This window comes from Pongo abelii, chromosome X, assembly GCF_028885655.2.
Source record: "Pongo abelii isolate AG06213 chromosome X, NHGRI_mPonAbe1-v2.0_pri, whole genome shotgun sequence".
Classification (NCBI taxonomy): Eukaryota; Metazoa; Chordata; class Mammalia; order Primates; family Hominidae; genus Pongo; species Pongo abelii.
The window spans coordinates 121111348-121130009 of NC_072008.2; the positions used below are offsets into that span (position 1 = coordinate 121111348).

The 18662-nt window shown below is 40.7% G+C and overlaps 1 protein-coding gene across 2 annotated transcripts; it reads left to right on the top strand.

Moving 5' to 3' along the window:
• The first annotated feature begins 519 nt into the window (after positions 1 to 519).
• Positions 520 to 18406, top strand: LUZP4 (leucine zipper protein 4). 2 transcript variants are annotated; one of them, XM_003779707.5, is made up of 4 exons: positions 520 to 655; positions 12818 to 12952; positions 14131 to 14249; positions 17072 to 18406. In XM_003779707.5, exons 1-4 carry the CDS (start codon positions 565 to 567, stop codon positions 17636 to 17638), a joined length of 912 nt encoding a protein of 303 aa, XP_003779755.3. In that variant the 5' UTR covers positions 520 to 564; the 3' UTR covers positions 17639 to 18406. The 2 variants fall into 2 exon arrangements, with proteins under 2 accessions (XP_003779755.3, XP_054400960.1); XM_054544985.2 differs by lacking the exons at positions 520 to 655; positions 14131 to 14249 and having other exon boundaries at positions 12926 to 12952.
• Positions 18407 to 18662: the final 256 nt, after the last annotated feature.

Below are 18662 nucleotides of genomic sequence, written 5' to 3' on the forward strand. Positions count from 1 at the left end.
CCAGCCTGGGCGACAGAGAGAGACTGTGTCTCAAAAAAACAAACAACAAAAAACAAAAACGAAAAGAAAGAAAAGAAAGCGTGTGGCATTGCAAACCTGTGAATCCTCCCTAGATGTTAAATTTGTGCTCGCTCTTGGAATTTGAGAGAAGCAGAGCACCAGCCCATTAAGTCAAGAATATAAGGTTTTATTCGCCATGAATGTCAACAGCAAAGAGGAGAAATGGGTCCTAGGAACTGTGAAAGGCAAAGGCCGGAACACCACATACACTAGAAACTTGTAGCCAACTAGATAGTGCTCTAGGTGGAGAGTATATTTTTAGAAAGTGGTATCGGTGGGAGATGGGCGGGTCTTTCCTTTTTTTTTCTTCTAGCGAGCCAAGCTCCTGATAGGAGACTTGGTGAGGGGGTATACGCCAAGCTCCACCCCTTGGGGCTTAGCAACAGCGAAGGGAGAGGCTATGATTGGAGGATCAGGTTAGCCCACCACCCTGCTCCTCCTGCGCGGTGAGGGGGCGGTACACGCGCCCTACCTCGGAGTGTGTGGCGCCATGTTGCAGAGGAGATGGCTTCGTTTCAGAAGCTAACACTTTCTGAAAAAGTGCTGCCAAATCATGCCAGTCGGAAAAAGGTTAACTTCCTAGATATGTCTCTAGGTATGTAGATCTCGGATCCCAGTCTCCACTAGTTTGGGTTCGCTGGTCTTGAGCGCAAGACCTCGGCGTAGCGCTGACTAGAAGTGGCGTCGGGAGGAGCACACCCCTTCGAGGAGAGGCTTCCCCTTCAGGGCATCTCCACACCTGCCCCACCCTGACGAACCCTGGCACCACTTGGCCCCTATCCCTCCTCTCCTCTTCTCCTCACCTCCAGCCCTCTCCTTTCAGGTGGGGAACTGAGGGTGGCTGACCAGAAGCGCGTGGGGATTAAGGATTGCTGAAAGGGGCAGGCGGAGAAAATAGACCGCTATTTCCGTGTATTTTACTCTCCTAAGAATTGATACCTGACTGCTGGCCTCCTTCAGACACATGGAGCCAAGTGCTCTTCTCAGTCCAAGCGGGGGTCAAAAATCACTAGATTCCAGGGCCCGGAGGAGCAAGCCTTAGGCTATTTTACTAGGGATCCCGGGGCGTGGTAGTGCTAGGAGTTGTTGGTGGGTTGGTGTATCTGCTTTGCGGGCTGGTGGTTATTCGAAGGGGCGGTTGGTCCATTTATTTGCTTATTGGCTGGTGGTTATTCGCTCTGGATCACCTTTCTTTGCTGGCGCTCTCTAGTCTCTAACCTGAGACCTCTACACGAAGAGTGGAACCTTAGAAAAAAGAAATCCTTTATCAAGGCCCCTAACCTCCTCCATTCGCACCAAACCCAGAAAAAGTAGATTTTACTTGGACCAGTTCCTCTGCTATTATCCATCTTAGAAATGGGGGAGGAGGGGAGGGAATAGACTTTCCAAGCCAGATGGGGAGTGAGCAGAGCTGAGTAGAGAGGATGGAAGCTGACTTTAGAAATGGAGAGGGGCATCAGAGCAGGAAGAAGGAAACTGCAGAAATGGGGGAAGGAGGACAAAACATAAAAGGGCTACTTTATTTAGTTAGGGATGTGTGTGTGTGTGTGTGTGAAACAGGGGCTTGCTCTGCTTCTCAGGCAGGTGTGCAGTGGCATCATCTTGGCTCAGTGCAATCTCCGCCCCCTGGGGTCAAGCGATCCTCCCACCTCAGCCGACGGAGTAGCTGGGACTACAGGCACGCACCACCACATCTGTCTAGGTTTTTTTTTTGTTGTTGTTGTTTTGTTTTAGTAGAGCGAGGTTTCACCATGTTGCCCAGACTGGTCTCCTGGTCTCAAGTGATCCGCCCGCCTTGGCCTCCCAAAGTCCTGGGATTACAGGCGTGAACCACCGCCCCTGGCCTAGTTATTTTTGAGATAAGGTCAGGGACTGTTGTCTGGGCTGGAGTGTAGTGGCACGATCACGGCTCACTGTGGCCTCAAGCTCTCAGGCTCAATCAAGTGATCCTACCACCTCAGCCTCTCGAGTAGCTGCAACCACAGGTGCTCACCACCACGCCCACCTAATTTTTAAATTTTTGTAGAGATTGGGTCTCCTTATGTTGCCCAGGCTGGTCCCGAACTCCTGGCCTCAAGCAATCCTCCCGGCTGGGCCTCCCAAAATGATGGGATTGTGGGCCTGAGCCACCGCGCCTGGCCAAGGGCCACTTTAGAAATGAGAGGGGGAGAAGCAGAGCAGTGGGAGCTGAGCTTCAATGTGGAAGCGCAGGAGTGGAGCAAGGAGAAGCAGGAACAAGGAGGGCGGACCTCAGAAATTGATGGAGCAGTGGAAAGAGGGTTCACCTTAGAGATGAGGGTAGGGGAGCAGAGCAGGGAGGGCTGAACTTTAAAAGGGGCAATATAAGTGGAGGGAGAGTGTACCATAGAAATGAAGAGGGTCAGCTGGGCTTGGTGGCTCATTCCTGTAATCCCAGCACTTTGGGAGGTTGAGGTGGGTGGCTCATTTGAGGCCAGGAGTTCGAGACCAGCCTGGCCAACATGGTGAAACCCCATCTCTACTAAAAATACAAAGATTAGCTGGGCACGGTGTTGCGTGCCTGTAGTCCCAGCTATGCAGGAGGCTGAGGCAGGAGAATTGCTTGAACCTGGGAGGTGGAGGCTGCAGTGAGTTGAGATCGCCGCACTGCACTCCAGCCTGGGTGCCAGAGTGAGACTTCATCTCAGAAAAAAAAAAAAAAAAAGTAATGAAATGAAGAGGGGTGTCATGGCTCATGCCTGTAATCCCAGGAGGCAGAGGTCAGGCTGGTCTTGGAACTCCTGACCTCAAGTGATAAGCCCACCTCGGCCTCCCACAGTGCTGCGATTACAGGCGTGAGCCACCTCACCCGGCCTAAACTTCTTTATAGTGTCCTTTGAAGTCCCGAAGTTTCAGAATTTGATAAAATACAATTTATCTGTTTTTTGTTGTTGTTCATGCTTTGGTGTCATATCTAGAAAATCATGAAGATCATACCCTTGTTTCCTTCTGAGAGTTTTCTAGTTTTAACTCTTACATTTACATCTTTGATCCATTTTGAGTTAATTCTTGTATATGGGGTGAGTTAAGAGCCAACTTCATTCTATCGCATTTTGATGTCTAATTGTTCCAACACTACTTGTTAAAAAGACTGATTTTCCTCCATTGAAAGCTCTTCTTGGTGGAATTGCTTTCTTAATTTTGTTTTTGGATAGTTCATTGCTGGTATATATACATAGAATTAATTTTTGCGTATAGATCTTGTATCCTGCAGCCTTGCTGAGCGTGTTCATTAGTGCTAATCTCCGTGTGTGTGTGTGTGTGTGTATGTATCTTTAGGAATTTCTGCATACAAGATCATGATATCTGAGAACAGAGATTTACTTTTTTCTAATCTGCTTGCCTTTTATTCTTTTTCTTGACTGATTGCTCTGGATGGAATTTCTAGCAAAATGTTAATTAGATGCAGTGAGATTGGACATCCTTGACTTGTTTTTGATCTTAGGGAGAAAAGCTTTCAGTTTTTCACCATTAATCATCATTTTACCTTTGGTTGGGTTTATTGTAGATGCCCTTATGAGGTTGAGGAATTTACCTGCCTCCCACTTTACTTCTGAGGGGGAATGGCCATGAAAAGTAACTAAGTATTTTTTGTTGTTGTTGTCTTTAAGATGTTTTTAGCAATCTATTTTAAGATCGGTATCAATTTCCTCTTCTAAGACATGGTCCCTGTTGATCCCATACTGCTACTTCCCCCTACCCCAACTTCATCACAAGTTCTGAAATATTTTGTGGCACTAAAATGACTTTAAAAATAATATTTGGTCACTGGCCAGGGCTGGGACTAGGGTGAGGTAAATGAGGCACTTGCTTCCAGTATAAAGTTCAAGGAGTCACACAAAAAATTTGTTAATAGGGATAATTAATATTTTAATGAAATATTTAAAAAATTAAATGGACAAACTACAGCCATCTGTCTGGCCACCTGTTTTTGTAAATAAAGTTTTCTTGACCTAAGAACTAGAGTGAAGCAAGTGAAGGAGGGTTGTGCAAGTACAGGGTCTGATCTGATCCTATTTTTTTTTTCTTTTTTGAAATGGGATCTCACTCTGTCACCCAGGCTGGAGTGCAGTGGCATTATCACAGCTCACTGTAGCCTCGACTTCCTGGGCTCAGGCAATCCTCCCACCTCAGCCTCCCAAGTAGCTGGGATACAGGCGTGTGCCACCACACCCAGCTAATTTTTTTGTATTTTTGTAGAGACGGGTTCTCACTATATTGCCTAGACTGGTCTTGACTTCTGGGCTCAAGCGATCCATCCACCTTGACCTCCCAAAGTGCTAGGATTACAGGTGTGAGCCACCACATCTGGCCTTTGATACTATCTTTTAAAAAAAAAAAAGCTTGATATTTTGTTCATCACGGATTGGTTTTGCATTGATTTTTATTTTTGAAAATACTGAGAGGCGGGCGTGGTGGCTTACACCTAAAATCCCAGCTCTTTGGGAGGCTGAAGCAGGTAGATGACCTGAGGTCAGGAGTTCGAGACCAGCCTGGCCAATATGGTGAAATCCTGTCTCTACTAAAAATACAAAAATTAGCCAGGTGTGGAGGCGGGCACCTGCAGTCCCAGCTACTTGGGAGGCTGGGACAGGAGATTTGCTTGAACCCGGGAGGCCGAGGTTGCAGTGAGCAGAGATCATGCCACTGCACTCCAGCCTAGGTGATGGAACTAGACTCTGTCTCAAAAAAAAAAAAAAAAAAGATTGAAAAAAAGAAAATATTGTGTTAAGATATTTTAATCTTGATTACTGAGTTTTGGGGGACCTCCTTGAATTTTGTGCCTGAAGTGAATTCCTCACTTACCTCACTCTAGGCCCTGCCTTGTCACTGGGACCTTGAAGGGAGAAAAACCCAGAACTGAAGGGAATTTATAGCACTGAGGTAAAACTTCATGCTTCCTGCACTTTTCTTTGTGTTGATTTCACTGATGTTTTTGCAACTGCTAACGGAAAAGACAAAACAAAACTGATAAATAGCTAAAGCAATGGGTTTATCTCAAAATTCAGAGAAATAAGGGCCATAGTTGCAGAGTGGCTTGGTCCCAAAAATGTAGTAGTTGTGTGACCTTATGCAAGTTGCTCCATCTCTTGGGGCCTGAGTTTCCTGATCTGAATAAAATCTACATCATAGAGTTGTTGAAGATTAAATGAGATAATACAGGTAATGTTCACAAAGTATGCTGCCTGACATGGAAAAAGCTGAGTAAATATTTGCTATATGTGCCCCGGAAAGTGGGCCTAAACCCTCACTTTTGGGTAGCCAGCAATTTGGCAAGCTGGAGAAGTTACCTCTCCTCTCAGGGTTTTGTTATCAAACTTCATAGATGCAGTGGACATGAAAGAGATTAAAAACCATCTAGGTGAAAGATGGGGTTTAAACAGCTCACGTCAGTCTCTGGGAGACTGAGAGAGATGGTGGTGTCATGTAACCTGAATAATAGTGAAGTAAACGGACTTAGGAGGCACTTATATTTTAGTAGATGATTGATTACAGCTGGAAGGATACTGGAGCGTCTGCTTTGGGAAAGATTGGTTCGGTTATTTGAAAGGCTGAGGAAAGATGTTGAGTTGAATTTGGTAGGTTAGTTGGAGATTAAGTATGACTGTAAGATCTCATAGTCACCGAGTTGTAAAACATCTTGAGGTCACTGTTTTATCCTTTTAAACGTTGGTTCTCTATATCCATATTTTAAACGTTGGTTCTCTATATCCATATTTATACCTTTTTAGACAGATGAGAATCCCAGTTTTGATCATGTCAGGAGGAACAGCAAAACTTTTGACTAGTCATCACAGGCCCTTGCGGTTTATTTTATTTTTATTTTTATTTAATTTTTTGAGACAGGGTCTCTATCGCTGAGGCTGGAGTGCAGTGGCACAATCACAGCTCACTGCAGCCTGGACCTCCCAGGCTCAAGCGATCCTCCCACCTTTGTCCCGAGAATAGCTGGGACCCTAGGTGTGCACCACCACACCTGGCTCATTTTTGTATTTTCTTTGGTAGAGACGGAGTTTCGCCATGTTGCCCAGGCTGGTCTCTAACTCATGGGCTCGAGCGATCTTCTCGCCTTGGCCTCCCAAAGTGCTGGGATTACAGCCGTGAGCTACCGCGCCAGGCTGAGGCCCTTGCAGTTTGAAGGCAAGAAAAATACACAATAAATAGCAAATACATGTTGCTTTCTATGATGTAATGAGAAAGCCATACTTTCTCCTGATAAATTTCCCCATGTTTTTCTCAGTGAAAATAATACTTTTTAACAATGCGTATCTTCGTTTTTAGGTAACTAAACACATGCTTTAGAAAAGCAGTAGTATGTTGGATGCAAGGTTATTACTTCCATTGTAATACACGCTAAGGTAGGAAAAGGCTCTACAGATTTATTTTTGTTTTTGTCCTCAGTAAACATACCCAAAAAGTATTAGAGTCTTTTTTTTTTTTAAACAAATAAAAGGCAAAAATAAGACCAAAATTCGAACTGGTAACAGCAAGAACTTAATAGGAACTCCACTCCCCTGTTAATTACTTTTACCTAAAAGAGACTGATGCAAAAGTGTTGTAGTTAGAAAGAAAAGAACTCTTTCTGCCTGCTAGATATGTTGGACCACGAATCCACAAATATGTATTATCCACTCTGTATTCTGTGCTAGGCGCTTAGTACACTAATAAATAAACAGTGGTCTCTTCTCAAGTACCTCCTAATCTAGCTGGAGAGACAGCTAAGTAAATATGTGCAATTATATATTGTTTTAAGTATTCTGGAAGTATGTATAGTCAGAATTTTTCAGAAATTGAGAGGAACCTAAGTCACTTACATTTTTTGAGGTTTCCAGTGTTTTAAATATTTAAAAAATGGCAAAACAAAAATTGTGGTGTATTTTACATGTTTAGAAATATAAAATAGTGCTTTCAACCCACTGTAAAATAAAATGCAATATAAGTATACTTTTCACAAGAAAATTAATTACGCAATTTAAATAAAAATGTAATTATTCATATGGCACCTCAAGCAGTGTGATCAGTTTTAAACTGTGTGAGGAATACTGTCTTTCTTCAGTCTTGACAGTTTATTTCTGAGAGTAAGTATATCAAGAATTCAAATTTAAGGCTCTTTGGTGAGGCCTGGATCAAATGTCTCTCCTTGAGAGACTGGCTAAGTGTTCTCTAGGTGGATTCAGTGGAGAATATCATTACAGAGAGAAGAATGAACAAAGCCCCATGTCTCTGTAATGATATATTCTGAGAACTAAGGAAAAGGACATGAGAATCTGGAAAAATACTGTAGCATTAAGGACGCTTTCTTCATAACCTCATAGCCTATGTTGGAAGGACGTTTAGACAGCTTACCCAGGTTCATAGGCATTTGCTTTCTCTTCAATATGAAGAGACTGAGCAGCAATTTGATTTCATCTCTAAGTCGTAGCTGGTGAGATCTACCCAATTCCATTACAATCCAACAAATCAAATGGTGGTCTCTGGAATTACAAAGTCTAAGGATTAAAATTACGTATGATTTCACTTAAAAAAAAAACCCTGCAACACATTGCAGGGTGTGGATAATTCAAAAACATTTTTAAAAATAAGTTTTATGCCGGACGTGGTAGTTCACACCTATAATCCCAGGAGATGTCAGCCATTTCAAAGAAAATCAGAATCAGATTTTTTTCTTATTATTTTAATTGTTTATTATTTATTTGTAATTTTTGTGGGTATATAGTAGGTGTATATATTTATGGGGTACATGACATGTTTTGATACAGGCATGCGTGCAATTGCAATGTGGAATAAGCACATCATGAAGATTATCCATCCTCTTAAGCATTCATCCTTTGAGTTACAAACAATCCAATTACACTCTTTATTTTAAAACATATAATTATTATTGACTATAGTCACCCTGTTGTGCTATCAAATAGTAGGTCTTATTCATTCTTTCTATTTATATTTTATTGTACTACCTATGTATTGAAAAGTTGTTGTAGTTATTTTTTATTGGTTCATCGTTTAGTCTTGCTACTTAGAATGAGAGTAGTTTATACACCACAGTTACAGTATTATAATATTCTGTGTTTTTCTGTGTACTTACTATTACCAGTGAGTTTTATACCTTCAGATGATGACTTATTACTCATTAATGTCTTTTCTTTCTGGTTGAAGCACTCCCTTTAGCATTTTTTGTAGGACAGGTCTGGTGTTGATGAAATCCCTCAGCTTTTGTTTGTCTGTGAAACTTTTTATTTCTCCTTCATGTTTGCAGGATATTCTCACTGGATACGCTATTCTAGGGTAAAGTTTTTCCCTTCAGCACTTTAAATATATCAGCCCACTCTCTCCTGGTCTGTAAGGTTTCCACTGAAGGGGCTGCTGCCAGACATATTAGAGCTCTTGTTTGTTATTTGTTTCTTTTCTCTTGCTGCTTTTAGGATCCTTTCTTTATCCTTGACCTTTAAGAGTTTGATTATTAAATGCCTTGAGGTAGTCTTCTTTGGGTTAAATCTGCTTGGTGTTCTATAACCTTCTTGTACTTGGATATTGATATCTTTCTCTAGGTTTGAGAACTTTTTTTTTTTTTTTTTTGACAGAGTGTCGCTCTGTAGCCCAGGCTGGAGAGCAGTGGCGTAATCTCGGCTCACTGCAACCTCTGCCTCCCAGGTCCCGGTTAAGCGATTCTCCTGCCTCAGCCTCCCGAGTAACTGGGATTACAGATACATGCCACCATGCTCAGCTAATTTTTGTATTTTTTGTAGAGATGGGGTTTCACCATGTTGGCCAGGCTGGTCTTGAACTCCTGACCTTGTGATCTGCTCACCTCAGGAACTTCTCTTTTATTATCTCTTTGAATAAACTTGCTCTGTCACCCAGGCTGGAGTGCAGTGGCGCTCTTGGCTCATTGCAACCTCAGCCTCCCAGGTTCAAACGATTCTCCTGCCTCAGCCTCCCAAGTAGCTGGGATTACAGGTGCGCACCGCCACACCCAGCTAATTTTTGTATTTTTAGTAGAGGTGGGGTTTAACCATGTTGGCCAGGCTGGTCTCAAACTCCTGACGTCAAGAGATCCACCCGCCTCGGCTTCCCAAAGTGCTGGAAATACAGGCGTGAGCCACCACTCTCAGCCCCTTTGAATAAACTTTCTACCCCTGTCTCTTTCTCTACATCCTCTTTAAAGCCAATAACTCTCAGATTTGCCGTTTTGAGGCTATTTTCTAGATCCTGTAGGTGTGTTTCATTGTTTTTTTTTCTTTTGTCTCCTCTGATTGTATATTTTCAAATAGCTTTTCTTCAAGCTCACTGATTCTTTCTTTTGCTAGATTCATTCTGCTATTAAAGGACTCTGATGCATTCTTCAGTATGCCAATGGCCTTTTTCCAATTCCAGAATTTCTGCTTGACACTTTTAAATCATTTCTCTTTGTTACATTTATCTGATAGAATTCTGAATTCGTTCTGTGTTTGCTTGAATTTATTTGAGTTTCCTCAACACAGCTATTTGGAATTCTCTGTCTGAAAGGTCACATATCTCTGTTTTTCCAGGACTCGTCCTTAGTGCCTTATTTAGTTCATTTGGTAAGGTCATGTTTTCCTGGATGCTGTTGATACTAGTAGATGTTCTTCAGTGTCTGGGCATTGAAGGGTTAGGTATTTATTGTAGTCTTCACTGTCTGGGCTTCTTTGGACTCATCCTTTTTGGGAAGGCTTTCCAGATATTTGAAAGGACTGCAGTGTTGTGATCTAAGCAGTTTCTACTTTAGGGTACATCGCAAGCCCAGTAACGCTGTGGTTCTTGCAAACTCATAGAGGTACCACCTTGATGGTTTTGGACATGATCTGGGAGAATTCTCTGGATCACCAGGCAGAGACTCTTGTTCTTTTCCCTTATTTTCTCCTAAACAAACAGAGTATCTCTGTTCTGAGCCACCCAGAGCTGGGGTGGAGTGACACAAGCACCCCTGTGGCCACCACGACTATGACTGCGCTGGGTCAGACCCGAAGCCAGCACAGCTCTGGGTTTCACTCAAGGTCTGCTGCAAATACTCCTGGCTACTGCCTAGCTTGCTTAAGGCCCTGAATCTCTACAATCAGCCAGTGGCAAAACCAGCCAGGCCTGTGTCCTTTCCTTCAGGGTGGCAAGGTCCCCCAAGCCCGAGGTGGGTCCAGAAGTGACATCTGGGACTCAGGACCTATAGTCAAAAACCTTAGAAGTCTACCTGGTGTTCTATTGTATTATGGCTGAGCTGGCACTCATACCACAAGATGCAGTCCTTCCCACTCTTCCCTTCCCTTTCCAAAGGCAGAGGACCCTCACCCCATAGCCAGTCACCCTAGGCCAGGAAGAGTACTGTTGGACTACCATAGATGTTCCCTTAAGGCTCAGGGGCTCTTAAGTCAGCTTGGGATGAATGCTGCCTGGTCTGAGACTCACCCTTCAGAGCAGTGAGCTCCCCTCTGGCCTAGGGCAGTTCCGGAAGTGTTATCCAAGAGTCAAGTCCTGGAATCACGGATTCCAAGAGCCCACTTGGTGTTCTACCTTCTGTGGCTGTGCTGGTACCTGAAGCCAGCAAGTCTCAGAGTCTCACCCAAGGCTCTCAACATAGTACCTGGGTATTGCTGCTAGTTATTCAGGGCCCAAGAGCTTTTCAGTTAACAGTTGATGAATTCTGCCAGGGCTGAGTTCTTTCCTTCAAGGCAGTCGGTTCCCTTCTGGCCTACGATGTGTCTAGAAATGTGGACCAGGAGCTAGAGCCTGAAACAGGAACCTCATAACTCTAACTGGTGCCCTATCCTGCTGTGGCTGAGCTGGTATCCAAGATGTAAGACAAAGTCCTCCCCACTGTTCCCTCTCTTCTGAAGTGGAAGGAAGGGGTCTCTTTTGGAGCTGTGAGCTGTCCAGCCTTGGGTTAGGGGAGGGGCGATGCCACCACTCCATTGGCTGCCCCAGCTGGTGTCTCAGTATGTCATGTGGCCCCCCCAGTCCACACTCTGTTGGCCCAGTTCAGCACTAAGTCTTGCCTAAGAGTTGCAGTCCTTATGGCCTAGACCAGGAGTTTCCAATCTTTTGGCTTCCCTGGACCACACTGAAAGAATAATTGTCTTGAGCCACACATAAAATACACTAACATTAACAATAGCTGACGAGCTAAAAAAAAAATTGCAGAAAAAATCTCATAATGTTTTAAGAAAGTTTACGAATTTGTGTTGGGCTACGTTCAAAACCGTCCTGGGCCGTGTATGGCCTGCAGGCCACAGGTTAGAAAAGTTTGGCCTAGACTACCTTTCAGGTTTACTTGGAGATCCAGAGCACTGTAGCTCTTGATGGAGAGGTTTGTGGGAACTCTTGCTCGGGCTGCTGGGATGGGTGATTCCTCTCTGACTGGGGCTGGTTTAAATCTTCCCTCCATGGGCAGGTGTCAGGTGAGTTTGGTCCAGTTTTCCTTTCTGCTCTAACAGGACAGCACTAAATTCAATGCCTCATGATTGCTGTGTTCTTCCTTCCCCAGTGCCCAGAGATGCTCTTGGCACCACCATGTCATTGCTGCCGGGGGTGGGAGAAGGGTGGCATTGGCGATTCAGGACTGTTTTTTCTATCTCTTCAGTGCCTCTTTCAGTGATAAGAAGTTAAAACCAGTTACTATGAGTGAGTGCTCACGTGACTTTTGGTTTTTATGAAGGTGTTTTTTCTGTGTAGATAGTTGTTAAATTCGTGTCCTTGCTGGGGGACGATTGGTGGAGGCTCCTATTCTGCCATCTTGCTCCCTATCCCAGAATCAGATATTTAGAGACCTGAGGCAGGACTAGTACTAAGCAAAATAATAAAGGAGTGGTTAATCTGTGTCACCCAACTGCCTCTTTTGTACCCTTTTCAGCTCTTCCTTTCTTTTAGAATCTCCAGTTTTTTTCCAAATACCTAGCTTGTCCTTCTTTTTTTCTTTTTCTCTTCTTCCTTAGTGTAGTTTCCGGAAGGTGTGGGGGGCTTTTGCTTATTTCTAAAGATGCCTTAACATGAGTAAAGTTTTATCCACTGATAGAGCATCCCACCTGTAGACTCTTCCATTCTAAATGTTAGGAGAGATATTTTAGAGCAAGTTGTACCTGTCTGCCATTCTTTAAATTATGCCATGTAAGTGCTTTCTGCCTGAGTACGTAAGTATGTGCCTGACTACAGAGTCAAGTCTGATTGCTTCCTGCTACTACAATAATCTAGGTTCCTCACTTCTGTGGTGTCTTCTATGAACTTCCATCACCACTTTCTTACTTTTGTCACTTCCTTTTTCTTTGTTAGTTTTTGATAATATACATGTAACTAATTGTCTATCACTTACATTTAATCAAATAGACATTTAATGGTCTATCACTTTACATTTAATTGCTGATTTACATTTATTTAGTCAGCAACTTAATGACTCTATTGCTCTATATTTCTGTGACACTGAAATAACATTTAGTAAAATCATTTATTTAGATGATATCCCCCCTGAGCTATTGCAGTGTGAAAGTATTTTGCTTTTGCATAAATAAAGCTACCATATATCTAACAGGAATTGTTCTTTCTTGTTCCAGCAAACCTAAGATGTCAGTATTGTTTGACCTTTGTTAGAGTTTAACAAATTTATTATTATCATTTTTAGGGCTACCAGTTTTTAGGTATTCTGAAATATGATGAGATAGGATATAGATTATTTACTCGAGACATTATTATTTGGCTTTTGCCATTTCATTCATTTTTTATGTATTTTCTAATACAGATGACATTATAATCTATAAAGAGTTAGAAGGGACAAATGCTGAAGAAGAAGAAAAGAATAAAAGACAGAACCATAGTAAAAAGGAATCGTCTTCAAGACAGCAATCAAATGCTCATAGACATCACCATCGGAGAGGTAAAGTATGCTGAAAATAGTCACATGTGGTAAAAAGAGTCTGAAATATTTGTGAATAACTAGATAAGTAAAATCAAGAATTCACAATATTGTTCCAAAGTTGCATTATGTTGCTTGTTTTATTTTTTCTGGGCATGGGCTCATACAGGGTTGGTAAGAATTTATGCCATGTCATATGAATAAAAATTTATTTTAATTTATAAGAATTACTTCCCTAATGGAGAGTGGGATAAGAAAAGTAACCATATGAGCTGAGAGTTATTTTGTACTTGTTTACAAGCATGCGTTGGTTGGTCCAGTTCCACTTTTAGGAGGCAATACAGGAGGGTTAAGAGCATAGTCAATAATCTGAACACTATGGCATCCACACTTTGAAAATACACATGTTGTAAGACAAAAAGAGAAGGGTAGAACATGACAAATGTCCTCTATATACTTAACCTCATTGGTAAGTGCAGTATGCACTTTTTAATATGAATGTGCTACAGATTGCCACGATACAGAAGTCTTTTCAACAATTAAAGGTCTTCATAATCTAGTCAACAGATTGGAACCATTTTGACATTGTGATTACTATACGCCCCAACAGTTGCCTATACAGCTTCATTTAAGTTCTTGTGTGAATCTTCAGTGGCTCAGCATGTTCTGAGAAGAGAAGCAATGGTAGTTATTACAGGGGCAGAGCAGCCAAAAAGGGTAACGTGGCCCATTCTTATGTGCCTAACCAGTCATCACAAAATTGATCTTTGTGAGCCTTTTGGAGATATTCTTTGATGGGTTTTTAAACTGTCTTTATACCCAAACAAAGCAGACAATTGAGACAAATATTCACATGATTAATACAAAGCAGACAGTTTCTCTCCATCTCTCCTTTTTCTACTGGAGTATTCTTTCATTTAATTTCAGACAGTATGTCCCAACTTTGGTGGCATATGAAACCAAAATTGAGGTATTATATACTGAGAAGACTACCCGATTAAGGTATGCAAATTGAAATAGTATGGCAAAGACTGTTCTAGAATTCAGTGAGACTCCCAGATGATACCAGAGTAATGAAATATCAAAAGTTTTGCAAAACCCAGTGCATAGCCTTAAAAAAAATGAGATCAGAGATAATACTTCTGAAAGATACGTTGAATTTACTACTCGAAAATACAGAAAATATTTATTTTTCATAGGCTACTCAAGATGCAGGAGCAACTCTGAGGAAGGAAATCATGATAAAAAACCATCCCAAAAACCTTCTGGATTCAAGTCTGGACAACACCCTTTAAATGGGCAACCTTTAATTGAGCAGGTAGATAAGTACCAAGAATTAACCAATATTAAAAATCCTACATTTACTATATTTCCTAATATTAATGATTAATTTAAATTCTATTGAAAGCAGGGATTGTTTCTTGGTATTCCTCCATGGTGCCTTGAACATATTTTAAATTCAATGTTTATTAGTTAATTTTTCCCCTGTAACTATTTTAATAAACATTTGATTTTTGCTATTTTCAGTCATTACTAAAACTTTTGAATTTATAAAACGCCAAAATAGATTATTAGTTATTGTCATTAATCCTATATAATCATTTTTATTTGTCCTCATACAGAGGCTTTGAGCTTAAGTTATAATATAAGAGTTTTAGTATCTTTGTGAATGAACTGTAAAAGCCAGAAGTCAGATGATATCAGATATGAAATATCTGGAAGCAACATGTGGCACAGACTATCCCTGTACAAATCCATTTCCTCTAAACACGTATAGGTGAGCCAGTCAATAGACAGGAATTTGAGAGGTGCTCAGATCCAGAATCATTAGCTAACATTGGTGTTAATGTTTCATCCTAGCTTATAAACTGATTCTTCTTAAGGTGTTAAGTGGTCATTTATCAAAAATGGCAGTTCTGGGAGCTTAAATCATTTTTGCCAAATCATGTAAATGCAAATGTTTATTTATTTGCTTGTTCATTTATTTGTTTTGGAGAAAAACATGTTGCATTTTCAAATATTTAAAGGATTACTTTAAATTGTTCAAATTATGATTCAATGCCTACTCTATGCAGGCACTATGATACCAGAACAGCCTGCTTCAAATAGTCTGTATGGTGGTGGAAGAGAAAGCTAAGAAAGAAATGTAATGCCAGGCAGTATGCAGTATGTGCATAATAGGACATAAGTTATATATTGTGGGGATGTAGAAATTCATTCTGATTGGGATTCTTGAGAAACTTTGATGGAAGAGATGGCATATGATCTGTGCCTTATAGGATGAGGAGATTTTTTTATAAAGTTTGGGAAGAAGAACATGAGCTTCCTTCTGATACAGTCCAAGATGCATAAATAAACTGAGAATAAATGTTAAACAATATTTTCAAATTGAAAGCATCCTTGTCCTTTTATTTATTTATTTTTTGAGACAGGGTCTCATCCCGTTGCCCAGGCTGGAATGTGGTGGTGTGATTATGGCTCACTGCCTCTTCTACCTCCCGGGCTCAAGCAATCCTCCCACTTCAGCCTCTCAAGTAGCTGGGACTATAGGCACGTGCCACCATGCCCTGTGAATTTTTTTTTTCTTTTCTGTAGAGATGAGGTCTCGCTATGTTGCCCAGGCTGGGAAAGTATCCTTCTATTATTCATACTTTTGAAACTTTTGAGACTATCATAGCCGAACTCACTAGAAAAAAAAATACCCTGCAATAAAGAAATGTATTAAAATTTAAGCATAATTATTTCACCAATAAATTGAATAATTACAGTTTTCAATAATACTTTACAATTCTATTAAGCTAGTTTCGTACTTAACAAGATTTAGTCTTATTATCAGTGGAACACAGTTGTATTTGTTCACCCCATGTATTTATTCAACACAACCTTTTGATTGAAGGCTTCACTTGTTTGTAAGGAAAGAAAACTAATGTGCATTTTGTTTTCCAGAGGTAGGAAATACATAGTACATTTCTTATGTACTTATTTCTTATATAAACATTCATAAAAGGGACTGCAAGCTCCTTTGGAAAGGTACTTGGATACATACGGGTCTTTAGAAGATGGAACTCAGTCCTATCTTTCCTACTGACCCACTGTGCTCCCAACACCAATCACTTAGAAGAGAGAAAAGGTACATGTGCATTTCACCCCATCTCCTTATTTAGGATTTTCAGTACAAAAGCTGGAGAGTGGCTATAGCTTTATGTTTTAGCAAAACAACTAATTTTTTACATTTTTATTTTAAAAAAAGTTTTCTGTGCATAATATCTTTTGTGCTGATACCTCCCCTGCTGTTTAGCAGTTGCTTCCAGCTTCTGGTAGTGTTAAACTAGAAATTCATAATGCCAAATTTAGGGGATGTTGTGTTTGTCAGGCAGCATATACTAGTAGAAAGCTTGATTTCTCAGCATGGTCTATATGACTTTATCCACTTACATTTATGTAGCATCATAGAGATTTGTCAAAGGTTTCATTATTTCCATTTGGCTGATTCACTCCTCTGTCTTTTTGGCTTAAAAATTGAAAAGGTAGAAAAGCTGTGTTGTTGCCAGGCTAATTTACTTGAATAGTATTGAGCCAACCTTCCGCTTTTTTTACAGCTTCCTTTCCCCTTCCTTACTTCGTCTTTCTCTCTAGAATTAAGTATTAATTTATAATGAAAAGATAGTTTCTTTTTAATGATCATTGAGTAGGCAGAGAGTAAACAATATGATTTTGAACACTTTCCTTTTGATCCTGAGGACTTACACTACAAAATATTCTATCAAAGTCACAGAATCTGTTGTTTCTTTAGTAAAACATAGATCAAGAAATTGGTAGGTAGAACATGACCTTAGAGTACAGAACATGACCTTAGAGTACAGAACATGACCTTAGAGTACAGTCAAACTCATAAAACAACTAATTTTCCATATTTTTATTTTATTAAAGTTTTAGTTGCATAGCATTTTTGTGCCAATGACATGATACAATGGAGCTATTCTGTAAGTTAGTTCTAAAACTGGTTGATAAATAAAAGTAAGCACAGTGGAATTCTAAAAGAAATAGTTGCCCATAAAAATGGTCTTGAGAATATATCATTATGACTTAAATCATGAAGTATATGTTTCCTTTGTTTTGCATAATTGGGATCCTTTTCAGGAGAAGTGCAGTGACAATTATGAGGCCCAAGCAGAGAAGAATCAAGGCCAATCAGAGGGGAACCAGCATCAATCAGAAGGAAATCCGGACAAATCAGAAGAATCTCAGGGCCAACCAGAAGAAAATCATCATTCTGAGCGATCCCGAAACCACTTAGTGAGATCTCTTTGTCAGTCAGACAGATCTCAAGGGCAACTAAAGAGACATCATGCCCAATCTGAGAGATCTCATGGCCAATCCAAGAGATCTCATGGTCAATCTGAGAGATCTCATGGCCAATCCAAGAGATCTCATGGTCACTCAGAGAGATCTCATGGTCACTCAAAGAGATCTCATAGCCAGGGAGATCTTGTCACTCAGAGTGATCTCATAGCCACTCAGAGAGATCTCATAGCCACTCAGAAAAATCTCATAGCCACTCAGAGAGATCTCATAGCCACTCAGAGAGATCTCATAGTCACTCAGAGAGATCTCATGGCCACTGAGAGAGATCTCATGATCAATCAGGGAGATCTCATGGCCAGTCAGAAAGACATCAGAGATACTCAGCAGGTAAAAATACAATGACTTCTTAATCATCAGAGCAATGTGTTGAATTCTATGGAAATAGAAAAGCATATATCTATATTCTAATGGCTAAATATGTATTTGTTGAAACAGATGTATATTGGGACAAAGACATAAATGTTAGAATGGAGGTAATACATACATGGTATCAATATTCTTTCAACTTGATTTCTTCTAAGCTATCATCCAGTTACCCAAGATGTCCCATTAAGTTGTTCCCGGTAGGTCTGCTTTCCCTGGAAGAGCCCTATGTATTCAGCCTTTCCTATTGGGCCTTCCCCACAATTAGAATATTTTGACTTAGTGTCCTGTCCCCCTTGGACATTCCAACTTGACTTAGTGTCCAATCCCCCTTGGACATTCCAACCTGGTAGGTAAGCTAATCTAACAACTAACTGCCAAATTGATAATATATAATCTATGATAATGAATATCTCTGTTTTCCACTTGTGTCTCCTTCCTAAGCCGTCCTCAGAGAGTCCTTAGCAGACAAATGGTAGATGTATCTTTGGGCAGCTGAACTTTTCTGCTTTCCTCAAATCAGACCATAGGAGAGGATATATTCTATGCATAGATGTAATGCTAACCTTCTGAATATATTTTGAATACATTTATGTATTCACTGTTGCCTTATAAAACTGTTAGGGTAGGTCTGTCTACCCTAGCAAAAGAAACAGAAATTTAAATGTACTGGGAGTTATGTTTTTAAAAACACAAGATATGTTAATTGCAATTTGTTTGGTTATTCAATAAAAGTTTTAGTTTTAATTTCTCAGTGATTACCTTGTTTGTATTGACTGTAAATGTCTAGTCAAATATTTTAGGTTCATATTAACTGCTGCACAGAATTACTTACTTCAGCTAAAAAAAATTATTTCCGGCTGGGCGTGGTGGCTCATGCCTATAATCCCAGCACTTTGGGAGGCCGAGGCGGGTGGATCACTTGAGGTCGGGAGTTTGAGACCAGTCTGGCCAACATGGTCAAACTCCGTCTCTACTAAAAATACAAAAATTAGCCGGGCAA